The 24,511-nt window shown below is 36.8% G+C and overlaps 1 protein-coding gene and 1 long non-coding RNA gene across 2 annotated transcripts; one reads left to right on the top strand and one right to left on the bottom strand.

The window, feature by feature from the left end:
- Positions 1–7,158: 7,158 nt before the first annotated feature.
- LOC145769413 (SPARC-like) lies at positions 7,159–24,434 on the bottom strand. Its single transcript, XM_082581050.1, has 8 exons — positions 24,281–24,434; positions 20,318–20,375; positions 16,006–16,123; positions 15,151–15,269; positions 14,440–14,597; positions 12,175–12,287; positions 9,993–10,087; positions 7,159–7,348 (listed from the first exon to the last, which is right to left on the bottom strand). The coding sequence occupies exons 1-8, from the start codon at positions 24,344–24,346 to the stop codon at positions 7,296–7,298; spliced, it is 780 nt and encodes a 259-aa protein (XP_082437176.1). The 5' UTR covers positions 24,347–24,434; the 3' UTR covers positions 7,159–7,295.
- Positions 15,260–16,804, top strand: LOC145769414 (uncharacterized). Its single transcript, XR_014289007.1, has 3 exons — positions 15,260–15,407; positions 16,184–16,384; positions 16,686–16,804. It is a non-coding gene; the product is annotated as an uncharacterized LOC145769414 (long non-coding RNA).
- Positions 24,435–24,511: the final 77 nt, after the last annotated feature.

Genomic DNA, 24,511 nt, shown 5'->3' with positions numbered 1-24,511 from the left:
TGTAACACGAAAAGGTAAGCGGTCTCTCCACACACAGCGGCTCCCGGCACGCAGTAGAAGCGACAATTAAGAGTGAAACGCCCAAGTCCGCCGGCAAGCCACGTCACGGAGAACAAAGAAGTAATAAGGCAAACTCAGAAAGTGTCCTGTATTGTCAGATTGTCTTCAATTACAACCTGAAAATTTAAACCGATGGCCTCATTTATTGCTTTTTTATTTTGACTTGGTGGTACCTCTTCTACCACAAAAGCTTCGCCCTAGTATTGCTTTCTTTTAGTATGTGTTACCAAACAGGAGCGTTGACAGGGGGGTCTACGTGGTACTTTTGGACCCGGGCCCGGAATATTTAAGAGGCCCGGATTTAAAAGATTCCTTGCAAGTTTAAACTTTATCAATATCTTAATATAAATCTAAAGGAATTGCCATCAGAGGTTAAAATAGCCACTTCACCCGTCAAGTGGTAAAGTACCGGGCCCCCTTCCGGGTAGGCTATAGTGATTTACCTAACCACGATGAAATATTTTTCTTAACCACTTTTTAATTCTGAAAATATATATTTTTTGGTGGTAATTACTTCGAGCTACTTGCGTCTACTTTACAAAGAATGAATTTCAGCCGAAAACTGTAACAACTCTAATCATACAGACAAAGATCGTGATTGAGAGCAAGAATTTCGCGGTTTACGGAGAAATTCCTAATGCGTAATTGTGCAGTTGGGGAAGTTCGTGGATAAAACAAATCTTTGAGAATATAATGATTTCCTCTTAATTTTCTACTTTGAACGGCATGTGTCATTCTCATTTTAACAGCACATCAATAAAAGTTTGTAGGCCTACACAACCTTTATAGTGCAGTCGTGGGACCGTAAAAAGTGGTGTTTGTGGGAAAATTTTTTATCAAGCTGATACTTTGTTCAGACCTTCTCTATACTATGCAGATGGCTCAAAAAAAATTCCCCATCAATCGGATGATGGGAAACCCCTTTTTAGGCCCTTTTTCCAAATGACGTCACAATCCCTTTGGGTCCAAAATATTCCTCGCCAAAGACGACACCCAGCGGCGGGGGGTCTGGGGGCCTCCCCCAGAAAATTTTGAAAAATTGCTTTGGAGCATTTTCAACAAAAATGTGGGTATAAATCCCCTAGTATAAATATTCCTGTAAAATGGTGATGTCCGGTGGCATAACAAAAGGATAAGATCATGTTTTCTTGGGAATTTTTCGGTAACTTAATAAAGCTATGTCTATGTTTTCTTGTTGCTAATTCCTGGCTGAGATATTTGAATGTTTGGTATTGGCAAAACTCGCTCTTTTAATGGAGTTTCGTTTAAAATTAGGCAAACTTTGTTTTAGACTCTAGAGCAGTGGTTCTTAACCTATGGGTAATTACCCACATGTGGGTAATTTGAAGATAGCAGGTGGGTAATCAGCTGAACCAGAATATATAGAATTATAGATGTAACAAACAATGTCACAGCTGTAAGTGGTAAAGTTGCTTTATTACTTACACTTTTTTTGATGTTTTGAGTCCCTTCAAAACAACCAAACAAGCACAGTGATATTTTATCATTTTTAAAATTGTTTCGTCATATAGTAATTTATTTTCTCATCATTTTTGTCGCCAGTTTTATGTATTTTATTTTTGTGACATAATGATAAGATTTTTCTTGTCTAATCAGTTCATTTACAGTTGTTTTATGAGCAAGCTTGATGGCTGCGTTGCTGTTTGAAGTAGTATAGCCAAGTGTAGGCTACATTTAGAGTTAGTGTTGAGACGAGCGAGCTATAGGCCTATTCTTTTGAAGATGAAAGCTTGGGAAAATTCTGGGGAAAGCATATCCAAAAGTTGCGCAAAAATCACTAACATTATTGACTATGTAACCTATATATATTCTACTTATCTCTGTGAATCAGCAATTTCAAGTGTTGTTGCTTTGAAATCAAAATCCCGAAACAAGCTGTTAGATCTGGAGTCAGATTTGAGTTGTGCAGTATCCAAAATCGCACCCAATATTGCATCGATTGTACACAAAAAACAAGAACAAATGTCTCACTGACACTATTGATGTTGTTCTTTGCATTAAATGTTATTTTTGTTGAATAACGCTGTTCTATATCTTTAATACGGCAAAATAGATAAAATTAGATTTTGGGTAATGGGACTTTGATCTGGACAGAAATGGGTAATAAGGGAAAAAAGGTTAAGAACCCCTGCTCTAGAGACTGAAAGCATCATTCTCAATATCGTGACGTCACATGCGTGCCAAAAAGGGGGTTGTAACCCCCAAACCCCTCCTCCTTGGCTACGTCACTTTTGAACATTGCCATTCTTTTTGCTTTTATTTTCCGTGTACTTTTGCATTATCAACAAAAAAACAAAACGTTTGAAAATTTTACATTAAAGCTGTACAAGCGACACCTCTCAACCAGGGGGGTCTAGGTGGTACTTTTGGACCCGGGCCCGGAATATTTAAGGAGCCCGGATTTAAAAAATTTCCCACAACTTCAAACATTATCAAGATCTTAATACAATCAGATCTAAAGGATTTGCCATCAGAGGAACAGCCATTTCAGCAGTTAAATGGTAAAGTACCGGGCCCCTTCTGAGTACTGGGCCCACTTCAGCTTTCTGGTGGTAAAATAGCCACCAAACAGGAAAATAAGAATTTAGTCTAGTAGGCCTACAGTGATTTCCCTAACCACAAATAATACCTGAAAAACGAATTTCAAAATAAACAGGCTAATATTTGTTCAAACTTTAAAACTGAAATGGCACAGGTAAGAAAATTGCTATTTCAATTTCTGCACTATAAATTAGACCAAAACCGCTTTTCAGATTGCAGCAATCAGCAAATGTTTGACCGAGGCCCAAACACCTTTTCCAAATCAAATTAAACACTTTCTTACTGTTTGCACTACCTTTGCTGTAAATTCTCTTCTGGTGAGCCTAGAATGACCAGTGAAACATCAATGGAATTGGGAAGTAATACTCTAGCGCCATGTGACAAATAAAAGTTAAAAAAAAGAACCGCTAGATAGAGACAGTAAGTTTTGCGGTTCAAGAAATTTTAAGATTGCACAAGATTTGTTAAATGACCATATGCTTAAACGACATCAATAAAAGTTTGTACACAACCTTTATATTCATAACATTGTAGATGAAAGGGGTCCGAAAATAAATTGGTACCGGGCCCGAGAAATCCTGTCAACGGCGCTGCTCTCAACAGCACCATCAACAACTGACACACGAATTCCATGCAGGATACACAAATTGGCGGGGGACAGATCACATGATATGCCCAACACAAAACACACTAAATAATAGTTTTATTGCAGCTTGATACTATTATTGCGCACTGATGTCCAATTCTGCAGTAAAATGTTGTATAGTGTGCAATATACCTAAGCAAACATCACGCCTTTTGCCCTAGACAAAGAGGGCCCGAAGTGAGAGGGGGCCCGGAATGACTCTTCGTACCTCCAGTAAAAATTTCTCTCAGAGGCCCTGACTTTCAAGTTACCTTGCAACGTTTTTTACGAGTCCCCTCGATCTAAAAGTGCCCAGGGCCCCCCCATCTGTTAGCCTACTCCACCTATCCAGGGGTGAGTTTATCTCAGAATGAAGGTCTGAATCCAAAATGCAAAGCAAATTTTTGCAGACAGGCTAAAGACGTTTGATCAGTTATGACAACAAAACAAGGTAGGCCTAACATTGACTTTCTTTTTTGAGACGTAGGCTAATGTCTTTTTTGAAGATAGCCTAGATTTTAGCTGAAAATTTCAATTTACGTTTGATCAAATATAGGCTAAGCAGCTTCATACAAACTATTTGCATTTATATCACACTTTTACGCATCCCCGTAGTCATACACACACAGTCTACTGTAATGGCATTAGCCTATTGTGTTTTACTGCAAAATCCAAACCAAAAAAAATGTTCGCAGTTGGCGAGCTTTATCAATGTAGCATATAGTACAGAAGTAGGCTAACAGCCTATTTGATCTTTTTTTATATTTGGAGGAAAGGAGATAATTTTAACTTCAACTTTAGCACTGATTTTAGGATTGTTTTGTTGTTGTTTTAGTTGTTTTATTATCTTTATCCTGCATTGCGGGAAAGCGGACTTGAGCGCTATACATCGGTGTACGCCTTCCGACGTACACCTGACCCACGCTGCAGCCGACTGCAATGTCTGTTTCCGGTTGTCTACTCTACTTATGACTTAAATTTGGTACTACCCATTACTCGAAATCGATCACTGGGTAGAGGCAATTATCGTAAAGTTTCTTGCCCAGAGAAACAACAGCAAGTGCGGGTGGCTGGAGTCGAACATGCAGGCTCTCGACTGCGAGCCCAACGCGCTAACCACTCGGCCACTGCTGCCGATATTAGATACAAGATATTCTTGGCCTCTGGTACAAACAAGTTTTTGAAATGTTTTATCCAATAGCCTACATCATAGGCCCCTAGGCTACATATGACAGCTGCTGGAAATTTTAATAAAATGTCAAACAAAACATGTGAGACTTGAATGTTCCAGAAAAAGGTCTGTAGCACATGAAAGCATAAGAATAAATAAGACACAACAAAAACGATGATAACAGTGGTCTGTTGTGATTTATATTTAATTCTTTCTCCTTCGTTGCGCTCACCATCGAAATGTTCAGTTCAGTTGTTTTCATTTCTGACCATCACAGCAAAAAAGCTATACATGTCAACATAGCAAAGGTCGAGAAAAAGGTGGAAGCGACAAAACGTGAACGTTAAAACGTGCTTGAGCACGAATTAAGTTGAAGGATTTGGCACGATCGCAACACCTTCAGAAAAATTTAAGATAGAAAGGAAAATAAAAGAAAATGTTACAAAAAAACAACAGCCAATAATTTTATAGCTTTAGCTGATATTTTCAAGAATTCATACAGCCAATATCAAAACACTGACCCCTTTACACTATTTGAAGGAGTCCGCGAACCCCAAGTTGGGAACCTGTGCTCTAAACAAACTACTAAGTTATAGGCCTAAGTGGAATCATGCAGATAATGAAGAATCACCTGACGTTGCCAAAAACATGTTTAGACAAGGTCATAAACAATGTTTAGTACCGTAGGCTACATTTATTTTCAAACTGGCCGTGTAGGCTAGGCTACCTACCGGCAGTCAGCCTTTGTCGTAGGACTGGTATATTGGTCTGGAAGTTACCAGAAATACAAGGTGTTTTATGCATTAAATGTCATGAAAAAGAATTAGGCTAATTATTAGGTATTAAAGATGTTTATATGCGCTTTGGAAATTATAATTTACTTAAGACTGACTTTTGGTCTTTCGCTGCCATCTTTGCTGTGCGAATTGTTTTTATTTATTGTGTAGCCTATGCATTTTTGTTATTTGCCAGCAAAAAAAATAAACTGAACTACTTCACAACAGAAGATGAGAAGTGTGTAGCCTAAGGTCCGCCCCGATAGCTCAGTTGGTTAGCGCGCAACTTTGTGAACGAACAAGCTTCAAGATCAAGCGGCGTTGGTTCGACTCTCGGGGTGTGCACTTGAGCAACGCATTTTAAGGACTGTTCTCCATTAGGGGCACCTAATGGATGGAAGAATTTCCGGCAACAACCCTTCAACAATCAAAAACTTCACTCTGTCAATCTCAGTAATCGGCCCTGCGTCAAAAACCTCTACAAGTAGGCCTAGGCTAGATGCGAAACTACAAGAATAACCTACCAAAGGCTTTGTCAGTCGTCCGAAGATAAAGATTCTAAACCAAGCTTACTTCAATTCCTTCATTTCAAGTAACTTGTTGAAATGTTTTAAATATGTGAGTAAAAGGTGGAACTTTATAAAAATCATACCTTGATTCGCATTGTTAGTAAATTATTTGATTTATAAAAAAAAGCTATTTTTCTCCTACTAGTCCCTGATTTGCATAGCTTAAATTTACAACAAGTTGTTCACTTCTTATCTTTTTAAGGTAGGGGAAATCAGGAACTAGTGGGAGAAAAATAGCTTTTTTTTTATAAATCAAATAATTTACTAACAATGCGAATCAAGGTATGATTTTTATAAAGTTCCACCTTTTACTCACATCTTCAAAACATTTCAACAAGTAATTTTAACGTTTTCCTGTTGTAGTTTTAAGTTTTAAATGCTACATTAACGTCTCCCACTGGTGCCTAACCTAAGGGAGCAGTGGGACACTTTAAAAGTGAATTTAGTGAACCAAAAAACCTGTTGCAAATGAAAAACAGATTTTTACATTGCTATCATGCATGGATTTGTGAATTACAAGGCTTTGTTACGATATTTCGCATCAACAAAACGTTAAAATAAATAATTTTTAATTAATCGATTTAGCAAAACTTTCAAATTACAAAACAAACAGTAGGCTACTAAAGACAAAATTAGATACCGGTAGGCTACACATTGGAGTTGTTTGAATGTCCCATAAGAGTCTTTTGAGGCGAAAAATTTGTTGAATACCATCATACAGTTTATGTGTTGCACTATCCCACAGGTCCTTGAACAAAAAGTCCCACTAGTACCTGAGTGATGGCCGTTTTGAAATATTCTGAGTCCGAAACTTGAAAAAAATTAACTTTGCAGATTTTGCTTAATGAATGTACAATTTATAAAGATTAACTCAATCTAGCCTACAAACTATTTCCCGCAGAGCTCCTGTTAAACCAAAAACACAAAAGAAATCTCACTACTCCTGTTTACTTCAACAAGCGAAAAAGAATCTTTTGATGTCATGCTCAAACTACAAAAAATTTCGTCATCAAATTAATATAAACGACATTGACTAGTAGGCTACCTAAGTTTCACACGCAAAATTTCAGTCAGTTACGTTCACCGCGTTTCAAGAAAGTGGTAGTGTCCCACTGGTCCTTGATCTTTCCAACTTCTAATCTGATGTAGCATGACTTCTGGACCATTACACTGGTCGCATTGAAAGACAACATACTTTCAACATATGGATTTATATCAACAAAGGGAGGGTGTTAAACAAACAACCTTCTGTCGGCTCAACGTAGCCTGTTTAGTAATCATAGTTCTCCGCATTAGCCTATCAGCTAAAATGTGCCCAGAAATGACAAATAATTGCATTCTCTAGTTTACACAATATAAAACGCTAAGTCTACAGTAATAAAGTGACAAATGACGCTTAGTGCTAAAAAACATTTTTATTAGGCTTGTTGAACATTGTTGCCTCAACTTCATTATGATTTTGATAAAAATGCTGAAATGGTGCTTCCGAATTTATTTGAAGCCGCCTCAATTTCTTACGCGACGAGTGATGGTTACTGGATAGTTGCTTCATTACCTTCTCTAAGAGGTGGTCGAATGCGGGTACCTAAAATCATGATTTGTGAGATGATTAGGTTTTTAAATATGTTTTTAGCAATGTAGTAAAATGCTGCAAGTCATGTAAATCACAACAGCTACAGCCTACAACGTTAAAAAGTTCCATTCTAAAGCGCCTCACAACAAAGTGTTCTGGTTTTATCATGTAAATCTATTTTAAGATCTTTTGCTCATAGGGTACGGTAGGTGATAGCACAAAACATAATATACAGTAGGTTAGCATGCATAGATCTACCAGCAGAATGCAAACGCCTTATTCAAATATTAATTAGGTTTTGGATTAGGCCTATACAAAATATCTTTCATTCTTTGCTTTTCAATTAAAAAAATGGCAATGAGCAAATGCAATTAGCGTTGTGCATTGTGGTTGTAAAGGTGAGTCCCATATCTGAATCCAAGCATCAGAAGATGAGAAGATAAGGTTCTCATTATGCTAAGCCTTCGGTACTAACAGAGTAGGGTGGCCAGTTCCTTTCTCTAGGCCGCCTTTACTTCAGCGACTATGCTTACAATATTTATAACACCTGTGGTATAGGCGAGCGGTGATTTTCAACAACCAGCTTAAGCCAACAGTCGAACCAGGATTGCATAGTTGAAAAGCGAGAGCATTATCCACTGCGCCATCCCATCGCCCACTATTGTTTTGTAGGCCCTCCATTAAAGCTGCTTACGACAATCAAGCGCTGGTCTGTTTTGAAAACTACTGCCGAGGTGTTAAGAGTTAAGGCGGGACAAAACGGACATTTGCTTTTCTGAAAAAGCTACAAACACAAACAACAATTTTTTTCTCGATCTTCTAAAACTACTTGAACGAATATTCCACACACAAAAATTGAAACTTTCGTGCGACACTCGGTGGCAAAGATGTCGAAATGGCCTTCTCAATACTTTGTTATAAAAACTTGTCTACTAAAATGTGATGATCTTTAGGTGTTTTTTGAAAATTTCTGTTTCTCTTTTAGTTTTGAACATTGTTAAACAATGGATCACTATCATTCAAAAAAGGAGCTTTTGCATATTTTAGTTTTTCTTATACAATATAAACTTTTTTATGTAACTTGTTTGAGGAAAAGCGGACAATGAATGATTGGGGAAAAATAGACATATGGATATCACTTGCAACACAGCCTAAAAGAATTAGTAGTTTGTTTAGCTTGAAAATTGTTTAGGCTGAAGCAGAAACAGCTTAGCCTGAAACAGCAAAGATGCATTTGTCACACACTGTTTGACAAATAGTTTGTTTTATTCTGTTTGAATAAGAATACCGAAGAAGTTGGCTTTATGGCGGCGAAAGCTTTCTTTAAAAAAACTTTATTGGTCACCAAACCTGACTGTTTTTATTCTAACAAGCTTACAAAAAATCGCTTAATCTTGACAAATAATTAACAAAACAAACTTCTAGGCAAAGCAGTCATATACTATGTCCGCTTTGCCCCATGCTCGGGGCAAAAAGAACACCCAGAATAAAAATCATGTTTTGCAAATAAACTAAAAAATAAAAACACATTAGGTTTCATACTCTAGGGCCTAGGCAATTGTTGTTAAGTGACATGTTAATTCAAAAAACGCAATAAATCCATGATATCTGATTTGTTTGCTCAAATGGAGCACTTCGAAGTTGTCCGTTTTGCCTCGTCTTCCCCCCTATTTCATTCTAAGTCTGGTATGCTGCAATTGCAAACTGAACTGTCAAGCTTCAATTATCCCATACAGAAACATTGCGCTGCTGTAACAATATATCTTTTCTAACGTTCGCCCCGTTAGCTTAGTGGCCGACTTTGTATACAAAGAAACCTCATGCGTGCTGGTTTGGCTCTCGGGGTGTGCGCTCAAGCAACTGCTCTCCATTGAGCGGCACATAGCGGTGGAATAATTCACAGACAACAAGCGGAAACTTCATACTGTCAATCTCGGTAACCTGCCTGCGTTAGTGGTTCAATGCATGTACAAGTATGCGTGACTGACAAGAATAACCTATCAAAGGCTTTGTCTGTACGAGGATAAAGATTCAAATCAAATAACTTTTTATATTCCTCCATGCTGCAAAGATACTTTAGGCCTACAAGCAGATAGCCTACTGTTTATCACATCATCAGAGAAGACCAAAGACGCAGGAAAAGGGGTACTAGTCGGGGGAAACCGCACCTCTGCCATGAAAAAACGTTGCCAATTTGGGAAAAAATGATTATGAAAAATGATCGCTATAAGGACTTGACATCGTACCGGTAAACGCATTGACTTTCTAAAGGCATGATCTCCCAATCTGGGCCCAGACGCCAGCACACGTTGTAAGGAATCGGTTGATAAAAAGTGGTGAATAAAAACAAATGATACCAAGCGTAAACTACAAACGCGGAAACTTCATTTCTTTAAACACGAAATTGTTAGGTGGAAACATTTCATCCTGGCTTAAAAAAGATTAGGAAGCACTGATTTATTTGACCTTAAAACTGCTAGCTTGATTAGAAAAGTAGGCTATTAGTTAACAAAGCCTAAAACAATATTTCTACATCAACAACGGGAAAAAGGCTACTGAAGATTTACCCAAGACATAATATTAACACTAGCCTACTTGTTCGATGTATCCAAGCATTGCATTTGCATTAACGTTGTTTAATTGTAAAACAATTCACCGTTTCTGCTTTGAAACCACTTCCAAGCACCATCAACCATGCATGATTGCCATTCATCCAAAGTCAGCTTCTTGTTCTTAACAGTGTCACACTTTCTGAAAGGAAAAGTTCACACTGATATTTCTGCACTCTACGGCATTTACATGGCTATAGTTGACAGAAATGTATAAAAAAACGCAGTAGATTTGATTGCATTTAGATAAGTCTCCTTGACATAGGCAGTGGCGTAGCCAAAGGGGGGGGGGGTTACAACCCCCCCCCCCTTTGGCACGCGTGTGACGTCACGATATTGAGAATGATGCTTTCAGTCTAATAAAAAATTGCCTAGTTTTAAACAAAATTGCATTAAAAGGGCGAGTTTTGCCAATACCAAACATTCAAACATCTCAGCCAGGAATTAGCAACAAGAAAACACAGAGACTTAACTTTATTTCAAAAAAATGCCGAAGAAAACATGATCTTATCCTTTTGCTATGGTACCAGACAGCACCACTTTACAGGAATATTCGTACCCACATTTTTGTTGAAAATGCTCTCAGAATACACCAAATTCAAAGTAATTTTTCAAAATTTTCTGGGGGAGGGCCCCCAGGCCCCCCGCCGCTGGGCGGTCAAAACCCCCTCCTTTCAAAATTCCTGGCTACGCTACTGGACATAGGATAGTTTGAAAAACTTTAATCGACATAATTACTGACTGCTGAATGGACGTTTTACTAAATAGTTAATCACCTAAACAATTAATTACACAGATACATCCTTGGATACTTTTTTTTGCAATAAATTGGTATAAATAAGTATCTTGTTGCAGGGGAACGTTTACGTAAGATCTTACAAGGGACCAGCCAGTAGGCTATTATTCCTAGAATATAGGCGAAGGAGTTGTACGAAGCTTAATGGTATTTGAGCCACAAAAAGACGCCTTTCTCGGTGGGGTCAGGCCTATGAGTCGAGTGTCGGGGATGAAAGAACCGAGCCAGATAATTTTAGACTTTCATTCAGACTTCCGTTTATGGTCACCTAAGTACTGTAAGTAATAATAATAATAATGTTATGGTTTTATTTATTGTCGCTCTACAACAGCTAAGGTCTTTTAGCGACAAGGCTCGTTTTTAGATCAGGTTTACGATGTTACCACATTATTACCCGACTCATTCTAACTGCTCTATGCAGGATAGAACACAATCGGTACCGTTTTTAAAGTCTTCGGTTTGACCCGACCTGGAATCGATCTCAGATCTACCAGCACCAGAGCTGAAGGCAAAATCACTCGGCCACTGAGCTAGTCAAGTACTGTAAGTAGCCACAGAGATGTGTTGTTGGTCAATTTTAGTGGACATTGAGCCACTGGCACAAACAGGTATCTTGATTTCAATCAACGACGGTGCTTATTTGAGCACGATAAAAAGTGACTTTAAAAAGTTAAAAAGTGTTGAAATGTGGTGCTACATGAGGCTGTTACGTATCAGCTGGATGAAAAGAAAAACAAATGAGTTTGTTACTCAACAAATAGACAATGACTGGAGTCTGATTAACAATATTATTATCAAAAAATTAAGATATTTCGGACATATAACGAGAAGCAACTCGTTGGAGAATATAATGTTGACTGAGATGGTGCAAGGCAAACGAACAAAAGGACGACAAAGAATGAAACATTTTGACAACATCAAGCAAATTACGTAAATAAAAAGTATGCCAGAAGCACAAGCAAGAAAAACTACCTAGAAAAACAGAAAACAGAGCAAAATGTAGGGAGTTCAAATGGGAGGCCACAGCTGATCAAAGATGGTTAATCTGTTGAAGAAGAAGAAAACTTGGTAAATGGGATCGTTTAAGTTTAAAAATGATAACATTGGTAGTACTTCATCAACAACAAAGATAATTTGTGGACAAAACAAAATAAATTATTATCAATGTTTTGAACGAAAGAAAAAATTTTTAGTCAATCTTGTATTAAAAACTCCCAACTAATAATTTCTAGAGATCAACCATGCCCTAATAAACAATGAAGGCAGGAATGAAGCTGTAAACTTGGTCAGATGTGTAAAAACTTTTTGTGTTTTCAACAAAACTTTCTTGAAAATACCGATGAAAAGTTTTCTACAGCGCTGCAAGTAGGCTATATAAAAACAAGGACGAGCTATAGGTATTGTACATAGTTTTATTTTATTACTAAAATTACTTGAAGAATTCTTTTGCACAATGTTCCAGTGGCATCAGTGCATAACGAAATCTCTTCAGTTCTCGGTTGTTTAATTTTCCGTCGTGATTTTTGTCAAGTTCTTGAAACTTCCACTAAAAAGTATATAATAAATTACTGTAATTGAATTGCATTTTCATGATTCTGCAATTTTAAGTTACAACAGTTATGGGCATAAACAAATTGAACATGGATAATAAAAGTGATAAAGATTGAAACAGTATTTTGTAAAACCGAGAAGCATAATACTTTGAACACAGTTTGTAAATGGTTTTACTGGAGAAAGATCATATTATAAATGCAGTTAATAACCTTTTTTTTTTATATACGCTGAGATCAAGAGTCGCTTAGCAGAGGTGTTTAAAGTGCGGCCGCTTTTGTATTTTACCGTAAGTGACTTGCTTCTAAGCTTATAACCCACAACGAAGTATTCTTTGCTATGAAAATAACTTAAATCTTGTTGACCTATTTTCCATATTTATTGGTTGATTCTGTGAATCTAGTGGTCTAGCATATTTTCACGTGCTTTCAAAGGTTTCAAATCATTGACGCAGGCCCGGTTACCGAGATAAACAAAGTGAAATATTCGGTTTTCGAAACGCTAGTGCCTGTAAATTATTCCATCTACTAGGTATCACTAAATGAATGTGGTGGTCCCATGCTCAGTTGTTAAGCTTTGGAATGAAAAGATAAGGTTCATATCACACCAGACCTTCGGTACGCAATAATGAGAGTAGAATGGCCAGTTTCTCTCCCCCGGACGCTTTTCCTTCAGCAATTATGCCCACCGAATTTATTATGCCCTGGGTAGCGTAGAGTTGAGCTCTATAGCGATACGAAAATTTACTTCTAGAAAAGTTCTCATCAATATTTATTATAGCATTCTACACTCGCACCTATAATATGGAATTATCAACTGGGGATGCGCACCCACAAAATACTTGAATAGAATCCAAGTTAGACAAAATAAGATAATTAAAACCGTTACAGGAGCATTTGAAAGGAAAACTAAATTACTGCCACTCCATCAAGAAAATAAAATACTAACTGTTAATTCTACTTATAAACTAGAAATAAGCAAATTTATGTTCAAATTTTATAATAATCAACTACCGGAAAACTTCAAAACTTTCTTTACACATGTATCAGCTATTCATTCGTGTAACACCCGACGTTCAAGCTCCAATTCACTTTATACTAAACAGGCAAATACCCAATTATTTCAAAAAAGGTTTAAAATGCATGGGAATCAAGGTATGGGACAGTTTACCTGAAAATATGAAGAAAAAAAACATGAAAAAAGGCTTCAAATTTTTCAGTAAAATGTGCAAAAAACACTTCTTCAATAATCAAGAATTATAGAAACGACATCCACTACCTGACTATGTTAATTGTTATTATTTTTTGTAGTATCTGTATTTGTTTTTGTTTTTTTTTCTGTTCTTCCTTCCTTCTTCTTTTTTGTGTCAATTTGCTACAATATTTAAAAACGCAATACTTTTTTTTCGTATAACTATTTGAATGAGAGAGTGCAGACTCGACGACCTCCTACGCCTTCAGGGCTACGGTCTTTCGCACTCTCTCATTGGATGCACACTGTCAGTTTTTGTTTTATGTATGTTTCGGCGTTTCGCATCCAAACAAAAATAAAATGACCATCCTATATCAACAACCAGATAAACCCGGGTGTCGAACCAGGTTTGCATTATTGGAAAGCCAACGCCATATCCGCTCTGGGATCACAGAGGGAACAACTCGAAATACTATTGTAGCAATTGTTTCGTTGCCATTGCTTCGTTCACAAACTCGAGCGCTCAAACGGCTGGATATGCGGTAACTAAATGTAATTTATCAACCATGACAATGGCACACAAAATGGAAAAAAAATTAATGGTGATAATGATACGACCAACTTCAAAGCCATGTCCACAAATTTGCTGTATCATTGGCTCTAGTGAGTCCACGGTTATTGATATTGGTACAATAGCGCAACATCTTATTTTTTGGCGCATTGGGGTGGTAGAACGCAGAAACACCACATCAAAGCATTGGTGTTCAGCAGGATATTTAATTGTATGTTTACATTGTTTGTCTGATCTGTAGAACACACTACTTTTCTTTTACATTTTCAAGTCTAAAGGTAAAGTGGCTGCAACAATCTACCGCAATCATTGCTCCCGCCTAAAACTTGTAGTAGCCTACAACAGTGAATGATTTTTGATTTTAAAAACACAAATGCATCTCTACTTCTGCAACTTCTTTCATCTCTGCTTTGCTGATGGTGGCGATAGACCTTTTTGGATCGATGGTTCCAAATTCATCAGTGTCTTTGAGATGAATAAACCAATCCAGGAGGCGGAAAGGAAACTGTCGTAATTCATCGGAACGGCATTTGGCCTGAGAAGCTGCAAAGAATATGAAATACGTCAAGTCATGCTGCAAGTGTAGGTTACAACCCACAAAAGAGCAATATTTTTTTTATCACAATCTCACATATTTTAGGCAAACCCTTTAATAACAGTTACCATTTGGCTTTTGACAATTTTAACTGATGTGATTTATGTCTAAGCTAACGTTTCGTTTCACAGTAAACAAGTCTGAAATACACAACTTGTAAATGGAAACCACATAGGCTAGTATTGTGTCGGCAGAGGTAAGCTTTACTTCTATATTGAAGTCAAAACGTACTGTTTATTGAATAACATCATAATAAACTACGTAGCCTATTATGGGTTTTGATTAAGATGTGGTGGTGATGTTTGTAACAAAATTCACAGAGCTTTTGCAATTAAATTTATCAAGACCGGATTGTCAAAAAACAAGTCTTTGAAAAAATGATTTTTTTTCTCATTAAAACAAAAGTTTTTTTGAAAGCATTATAGAACAATACCTAAAGCAATTTGATTAAAAAATTAAGAAAATAAAACTCATCATCTTCAACAAGTTATAGTTAGGTACCGATGCAAGGTCCTTTGTAAGCTATCTTGATATTTTTTTTCTTTCTACATCCTTCCTTATGCAGCAAGCATTCGTTATCATATTGCCTTCCAAATACACTGCAGACTGGTGAGATGTCACTAAAAAACAAGGAGAATTTATTCAAAGAGTTTGGTTATTGTCGTGTTTTGAGGTATGGCTAGTGAAGCAAAAGTACATCCAGTCGTCGTATCTTGGCTCAAGCCCGGTGGTTGAAATGGAAGCTAATCTTCATTCAGGTAATACAATAAGCTAGGCCGACACCAGGTTTAAACCTTAAAAAAGTTCTGTTCTTACTGGCACAGAAAAGGAGTGAAGATAACATCCTCTATAGAAGAAATCGCTATTAGAAATACGAAAGATATCACGCCGAAAACGTTACTTTACCTGATAAAACAAAAAATGTGAAGATGTGAGTAATTGAAATTCTCAACTATAAGTGCTGAGAAGCAGACTAAGAGGGGCGACATAATTGATTTTGGTCATGTATGGCAGTAACGGATACATGAGTTAACAATATAATAAGTTGAGGTTTCATTGAATCAAAACAAATGGCTCAGATGGTTTGTGATATAATCCTGTCAGTGGCAGGAATCTTCACTCACGATTTGCCATAATTCAGCCCTTCTTAATCAGCCCTAGAATAATAGGAGCCTCTAAACTACGAAATCGTAGTTTTAGGGACTATGAGCACTTTGTCATCCAAGAAATTCTGATATTTTTGCATATTGAGTCATGAAAAATTTGAAAATTTTCTCAATTTTGAGAGGTGGCAATTCGTCACGTTGTCAAGTACCTTTCGCTTAGGTCTGATGCTACCCTTGCTAGTTAAATTACCTCATGTTGCACGATAAAGGACAAATACACGTAGGTTGGCGCTTTCCGTTGTCGTCAATGACCACTCGACACCAGGAACCTTTGGGGCGTCTGCCACATCTTTTCCTTTGGCACATTTCTGTTCAAACAAAAGTTAATTTCATTAAAAAAACATATATTTTTCATCTCGGTGAAACAGGTTGCTATCAGAATATCACCATTCCCTCTTGCTCATAAAGAGACGTTGAAAAGATAGATGACTTTGTACATCGAAGTATTAAACGTCAAACACCAGGATTACGCCTATCAGCTTTTCCGCTTTGCCGATTATTCGGTTTGCACAAAGAAAAGATGACAGAATTTCCTCTCAGTTTATAACCAGACACAGGGATTTATAGAGGTACGGATGTCTAACTATTCAATTACCTGCCAATCAAAGAGAGGATTAAGAAAAAATGCTGTCAGAATGTTTTTCAAATGTTTTCTAAAAAATAATCTTAAAGTAATGGTCGTCCAAAGCCTGCATCACATGCATAGCCTACACGTGCAACAAATATTTGGAATTATTGTCTCATTATTGCAAGCGGCTACGTTGCTTTAACAGGGATGTATTTTCAAACGCAACAGCCGTACGCTTAGAGTTAAATTATTATCTACTTTAAAATCATGAATTACTTATGAACCGTAATTCCCACCTATAGATTCTATCTGGCCAACAAAGAAACTCACAGAAATTTCGTAGGCTACGGCTACTGAAGAGAACGATGAAAAGAAGTCCACACTTAAATAATATACAGGTTTTGAGCTTTTTGAAGGTACTGTACAGTGTACACTACATATTCTTTAGTGTTAATTTTCGCAATATGATGCCATCATGCCGTATAAAACCGATTAAGACGTATGGAAGTGAGAGTTGGATTTCTGCCAAGAAAATTCATATGACAATGAATGCTTTTCAGCTCTGATGATTGTTAAACATATATAAAAAACAAATGCCTAGGACCAAGGTCACTACCTGGTCGCTCATTACGTATAACTTTACAAAGAATACAATGGAAACAACACAATAACAAAAATCAGAATTAGAATGCCAGAACTGGGCAACTTACTTACAAATACAAAAATGAAATTTGCTCGACACTTTCTGATGGGATTGGCGGGTCAACTGCATCAACTACCATTGAAGATATCATGGAGGAAAAATGTAAGCGGGGGTGGAGAGGAACTTGGGGGTAACGACGTAAAGAGATGTGATTGACTTGTCAGTTATTTTAGAGATGCCAAGAGAAACAATTGACTGGCACCCTTCAAACCAAACATTGTACATGGTGACGGTCAATCCTTGACTGCTAGCTTAACATCGTAGTTTGGGTCATCAAAACTTACAAAGTCAATTTTTTACATCGATCATAGCGTATGAAACGTCTGCAGCCTAATTTTCAGTGGAAAACTACGAAAGGTGATGTTTAATTGCGGCAAAGAAACATTAAGGAAGTCATTTTTCTGCTTTATTCAAAGTTTATAAAGCGCCAATAAACTAAAGTTCAAGCTAATAAGATGAATGGTTTTAAAGTTATTTAGTAAAAAAAGCTACGCATTTATTGTTAGGTTAAAACTTAAAACAAAAGAAGCCAAAAGTTCAAATTTTCTGATTTATAAATTGGTTGCCTCGTTGGTTGACTCATAGTGCAAGACAACTCGATGGAGCAGATGTTTTGCTTTGGTTGCGCTCAATGTTTCACATTTATAGAATATCGAAAGAGACGACAAGTTGAAATGGCTAACATATCTGATATGGAACGCTTTCCTGAAACATCTCGTCAATTTATTATAGTGTTTATATAAACTATGAATTTTTTATCATCTTATTTGGCTCAAAGGCTTAAATCTTACAAAGGAAACAACAAATCGATTGATTTTTTCGAGGATTTCGAAAAAACGAAAACAAGTGAAACTTGGACACGTGACCTAAGCTAATCCGTTGACGATGTGCATAACTTCAAATACGCATTCGAAATGTGACTTAATCATTGTGCTTGTGTTGTTAATGTCTATTTCGTTTACTTGATGGATAGGCTAGGCTTAAAAGAAAAATAATGAAACTCACGATATAAGATTAGTTGTGCTGATGAAAATTGTACGAGGATTCAGGCCAACATATGTTAAAGTGTGTAATGAACGATGTTAGTTATAAGTTGTGTATGTTGGTTGGATGTACTGTAATCCAATGATAAACAATATTTGTTATCGCAACATCCATGGAGATCATCAACGATCAACGGTTGAAGTTATTTTCTGCCAGTTGCTAACGAACACATGTTATACATAAAACATTTGCCAAAGACGCGATGTCACATTGGTCAGCTACAAATGATTCTTTTTTAAAGTTCCACATCTAAGAAAGTAATAAACTGATCCTGAGCGTCTCATGATATTCAGTTATAACAAACTTTCCATCTGTAAAAATATCATTGTTAATGTTAGAAAACGTTTACCTTCGCTCGGTAGCTACGCAATTTTAGTCAGACCAACTTGGCATGCTAGCGACGAGATCTTATTCGTGAAATATGACGTCAGAAATAGACCAAAGGTGAGAAGTTTTTAAAAAAATTTGTTTTATTTTGGCACAAACTTATTTGAGGTTTCATTTTGAAATTATATCAAATTCGTTTCGTGATGTAGACTACTTGAAACAAAAATAAACTACTTAAGAAATAGGAACGCAAAAAGCGTTGTGAAGCGCAAAATGCGTGGCCTTGCATATAAAGTGCTCGGTCAGTACGAACTAATATCGCCAAGGTGTATTTCAAACAAAATACAATAAAACTTTATCTTTAACAAAATAAACTTTTGGTACGTCGTCTTGCTGTACCACCGGTGATTTCCGACACACTTAGTCTATTGGAAATCGTGATGTAAAATGTTCGATATTAGGTTGTCTACGGATGCACCTTCATACAGAATGGGATTGAAACATATTCACGAAACGAATAGCAGCATTGGCGGGATGCAAAGTTTAAAAATGTAAAATTTGCTGTTGATTGAGAATCGCACACAATGCCTGTAAAGCAGCACTGTCCAACCAACAACTCCGTCCATATTCAAATGTCTATAACATATCTTAGAGAATTCTACTTGAATAAGATACTGAAGAATCCGCCTTTTCGGTGGCAAAACTTTATCTATTAATTATGCGAATTTCCGAACCTGACTGATTTGATTTACTTGTTGTTTTTCGTGTGTTTGTATTTCCTGCCGTAATTGGTATCTGCGTTTCAATCAAGCTGCAGTAGTGCAGTTGACAAATGTCAAACTTAATATGAATAAGAAATTGGTTTTCAAAAACAATGTTTCCTTCCGAGAAAACCACAAATAAACTCTAATAAGGTTGGTTAATATTTCATCACATGAGCGGAAACCAAGATCACAAACACTCCCAGAGCAAACAGAATCTAACATTTTTTCATACAGCAGGCCATAAAGCGACGTCTATTCAACGTGCGGCAGTGAATTGTACTCAGCGCGACGCAGCCTTTCTTTTCAGTGTCAGTCGTTTAGGACTTCAAGGCTTTTACTGACATTCCAACTGCGAATATTTGTTTGAAAAGTTCTGTCTAGTTTACTGCATAAGCAATTGGTCACAGCACAGTCCAGCATCCGAATTAATCCATGATTGTGGGGTAATAGGCAACTGCAATTAGCAAATGCATTTGGCGATACTCCAAGTAGGCTAAATTACAAGTGAACCATTTCTTCACGTTGTGTCATAAAATAAATTGGATTCGAGGATCACACCACAAAGAATAATAAGCTTTTCTCTGAATGCACATCAGTCTATTTGCTGAACAAAAACTGACTTAATTTTCTGGTAAAATGTTCAAATCTTGGGTTGTAGTCAAGGGTGTAGCCAACACAAAATTTCGGGGTGGGGGACAAAAAGTATTATTGCGAATTTCATTAGGCCCGGGTACGAGCAACGGTACGAGTTGGCGAAAGCGAAGCTCCCAGATGGGGATCTGAGGGAACCCCTAGAAATTTTTGAAAAAAATACCTCGAAGTTGCGCGTTTTGAGAGTACTTTCAGCCTAAATCTATAGTAAAACTCTGTCAAGTGATGCTGTAACAGAAGGTAAAATGTTTATTCAAAATAGGCCTACTTCGAAGGGGGAATTGCCCTCCTGACCAAGCTTCTGATTACAGTTGTTGAGGATGGTAATGGTTGCTTTGAAATTAATGTTTTGACGTGGTAAATTACCTTTCATTGAATTACTGATTAATTAATATAATTATTATCAGGCTAAGTGTTATTTTTCAAAATAGTAGCCTACGCTTACTTTCATCTGGCAGCATGTCGAAATCCACTCTTGAGTGCGATGCTCGTCTATTCTTTCCCTATGAAACATTATCCCATGAGTAGGGCGATTTTTAAGTACCTTAACCAAATAAAAAGTAAAACAAATCCGCCAAAAAAACGTTTCAAAGGTTAAGATATTCATTGGCACTAAAATTGAATTGCAATTGTTTTTTAATTTTACTTCTTCTTTCTTGTGAGATACGATTGTGAAGAGTTTGTCCATTGACGTTTATGTTTTACTGTGCTAAAAATGATAGCTGTGATTACAACGGACGGTCGTTATGATTACGTTGTATTGAGAAATTTGTCGTTCGGCTTCATATGATGTCCTACTTGCAATTGTACTAAATACTGAGTTTTCGGACAGTTATACAATCATTGGGCGTGACCATTTGGAACATAACTAAATTTAACATTTATGATTTGAAGAGATTGTGTGACAGAAGATAATATGGAAATAGTGGGAGTGAAGGAGGAAGATGCTGTTGACAGAGTGATGTGGATTGTGAAGGACTGCAATTTGCACAGGCGACCCGACGAAGTGGGTATAAAGCCAGAAGAAAAAGAAAAAAGCAGCAAATTTACAAATGTTAAATTGAAGACATTTTCAACAGCTGCTAAAACTGGAGTTGAGTAGGTTTTTCTGCAAACGTCTCATCTTGGAAGGCAAGTTAATGCCAACTTATGACGCTAATGCAATTTCTAAGCGACGAGCCAATGCATCGCGAACTCTACAATCTCGGCCTTACGGTGTTATCCTTACGTGAAATTAATTGGTGAGAGTAAATTACTTAAAATGGTTTTGGATAAAACCAGATGGAATTTTTCACAAACATAAACAAGATTGGATATTGAAGAACGAAAATTTCTGGAAAACGCTTTTATTGTAGCTTATGCGGAGGCTAACAACAAGCACTTGATGCTGCTCAATTGTCTACTTTATACTAAAAAAGAGAAATAAATCTGCTTATCGTAAAAGTTGAATACTGAAAAATTTGGGTAATGATCAGGATTACTATCTTTTCTAGCAGTAGTTGCAACGTTCATCTGATGAATGCGAAAGTAAAAGCAAAAACGTAGCCTACGAGTTGTTTCTACTTTTACTTCAGTGAAACATTAAAACAATCTGTGTTTCAACTTTTACTTTCGCATTCATCAGATGAACGTTGTAACTACTGCTAGAAAAGATATGGTGAAACTTATTAGGCAACGGTTTGGTGACGCAGTCAGGTCTAGCCCTATAGCATGGACTTCTAAATAGTAGAAGTCCATGCCTATAGTATCGTAGTATCGTAGCATCAAAATTATAAACATAAACACTACAGTATTAGCGCTCGTTTTGTCGTCACCTTTTCCAAACCGTTATTGTGCTTTGTAAATTGAGATACTTTCTCGTGTTTCGTTTTCATAGTCTATTGCACTAAGAAACAAAATTACTTTTATTTCGAAAGAAAATTCTTCACTAACAAGCCAAACCAAAACAAGAAATTTGCATTGAAAGAAATCCAAATATCTAACCATAAATAGCCTACCAAGAATGTTCTCAATCGATTCGTTAGTGCGAAATGTTCAGTTTCTTGTAATTGTTATAACGAGACGGAGACGTTATGACAATAATTGAATTTAGCGCAATCAAGGCACAGTCTGTTTGTTACAAATGTTTCGGCCACCCACTGGACTCACGGATTGCTTAATTAATAACACAGCAATACTGTAGTCTTGTTGAATCCTTCAATAATGGGAAAACCACAGTGACTGGATAAACCTCTTTTCGTGAACAGACGTTCAGCTTTGTGTTTTTTTTTTGACGATAATGCACGTCCTACATGTTCAAGAATAATCTCGCGCCCTGCTACGTGTGTGGTCTGCTCGTCGTGTTGTGCAAGCACCAAATTGAAGGCTACATACTTCAGTGGAAGTAGATTGAATCACTATTATCAAAGTAACCGTTACAGCCTGCTTCAACCTTTGCGGGATCGTCAGAAGGTGCTTTAAGTTGTTTTTAAATCTAATCATTACTTTTTGATGCTTTTGTTTTCTTGCCACAAAAATCAAATAGGCCTACTTGCAATAGGTATTGGCATCAGATACGGTTTTGTTTCTGCTTGTGGCATGACCAGTTTAGCCAATGGCGGCAAGTATTTTGAAACTGGGTTTACAAGCACTTACCACAAACGGAAACAAGTTCAAATGTACCGGTATAAGGTAGGAAAAGCCAGGTTCAAGTGTTAAACTAAAAGCATTTACAAGCACAATGAACCATGAATTCACCTCTGGTGATCCATTGGTAAATGTGAAACCGATGAAGCTACGTAGCTTCTATTCTAGAACGTATCAAAAACCTAACAATATATAATTATGCGCGATGTAGGGTTTCCAGCGCCCGAGGACAATTGCACTTTTTGTGTTCTACGATGACAATGTATGACCCATTAAAATAATGCTTTTAAGGTTGTTAGAAAGACAAATATTTTAAAGTTTTAACATAGGCCACTGTATTTTGTTTTAAAGCAAAATTCTTTGCCGTGATTTCGTTTTGAAAGAAGTTTCTCAGAGAGCATTTTTGTTTCGAAACTTAAGCAATTTGTTTTGTTCAGCGCTCGAAGCAAAACGAAAAAGAATCTCTGAACTCAGAAAGTGCCTAAAATTCACACTTTAAAGTTCAAACTACGTCTGTACTCTGCAGTTTTTACCATCATGAGGTGGAGGTCAGCAGTGTTTTTAGGGTCGCGTGATTGCAAATACGAATGATCCGCTGCATCATCTCACCGTTCAGTTCGGTTTACATGACAAAGAAGTTGACCAACGAGTCCAACTAACACTTTTGAAATTATAAACAACATGCAGTATAAAAAGCCAAGTAACATTACCCTATTTGCACATATTTATTTTAAATACGTAACAAAAAGTTTCACCAACAAGTATTTTCATCAAACGTTTTCGACACGATGTAAATGTATTTTTGGTGTAAAATGGCAGTTATGTTTGTGTGTGCTTAAAAATGAATATGTTGACCCGGTAATGTTACCTGTGGCTTCATATGTTTTGTGGTACAACAAGGAGGATTTTCTACTGAAGCTCAGCTTTTGAAATTATATCACAAAGGGACATAATGATGTTGCTTTATTCCGCCCAAGCTCACCCAAAGCTCGATGAATAAACGACTTCATGAATTTCCTGTTTGGAGATTGCATTTATCATAACCCATTCAATAAATCCAAAGTCTAAAACCCTCATTATGCATTACATCTGGCGCTGGCCACTCGGGCAATATAATTAATGGCGGCCCCTTCCTTTAACAGACCAAAGCGACTTGGCGTGGCTAGCGAAAATGTGTTTGCAAAACTCATCATACATTTTTATTTTTACTAACTAAACTATTTTATGGTCGCTACCGATCAGTGTGCTAGACCTTAAAATAACACAGAAGCAATGACGATAGAGTCAAGAAGTTTATTATCTCTGAAAGCAAGTAATTTAAAAACAAAGTAAATACAAAGTAACAATTTGAGGCAAAACAAATTAACTGCTTTGGCTGATCACACAAATCTTCTAACAGGGCAGCATCAATCTAGGGACACTTAATCAAGTCCTTAAAATTAGTCAAGTTTCTCAAAGTAAAAAGAAGTACCGGTACAACTCTTTTTGATCAAAACAAAGCATTTTTAGTAATGTTTCCAGGAAAGAGAGCTCATCTTCAATATTTAAACCCCACTTTCAAGCGTAGCTATTCGTTTCGTTATATTGCTCGTGTAAAGTGTGTTTGGACTGAACTACAGACTTTAAAAATGTTGGCTTAGATCCTCTACTATCATAAGAGATTGGGGTGTGAACGCTAGAAGTCTCACGTATGAAAAATGTTTTGCGTAACAAAGTTCTTGATCGCAATGGAATTTTCGACATGACGTAACTGCGACAGATATTATTAAACACAATTTCTTACCTCAGTAACACAACATAAAAGACACGACACAAAACCAATGAAGAGCAGCAACTTAATGGCTTCCATCGCCCTCGATCAGCTTCTTCCCACAACAATTTATTTTGTTATATCTATGTTATTAATCCGTTCTAAGTTGTCACGATTAACAATCTAATGACCTGAAATTACATGGTGTTAAACGGAAATCTTGTCTAGTTTGTTAATTCATCGACTGTTTCTGCAGTTAAATGT

This window comes from Aplidium turbinatum, chromosome 4, assembly GCF_918807975.1.
Source record: "Aplidium turbinatum chromosome 4, kaAplTurb1.1, whole genome shotgun sequence".
Taxonomy (NCBI): domain Eukaryota; kingdom Metazoa; phylum Chordata; class Ascidiacea; order Aplousobranchia; family Polyclinidae; genus Aplidium; species Aplidium turbinatum.
This window is presented reverse-complemented; position numbering and strand designations above follow the sequence as displayed.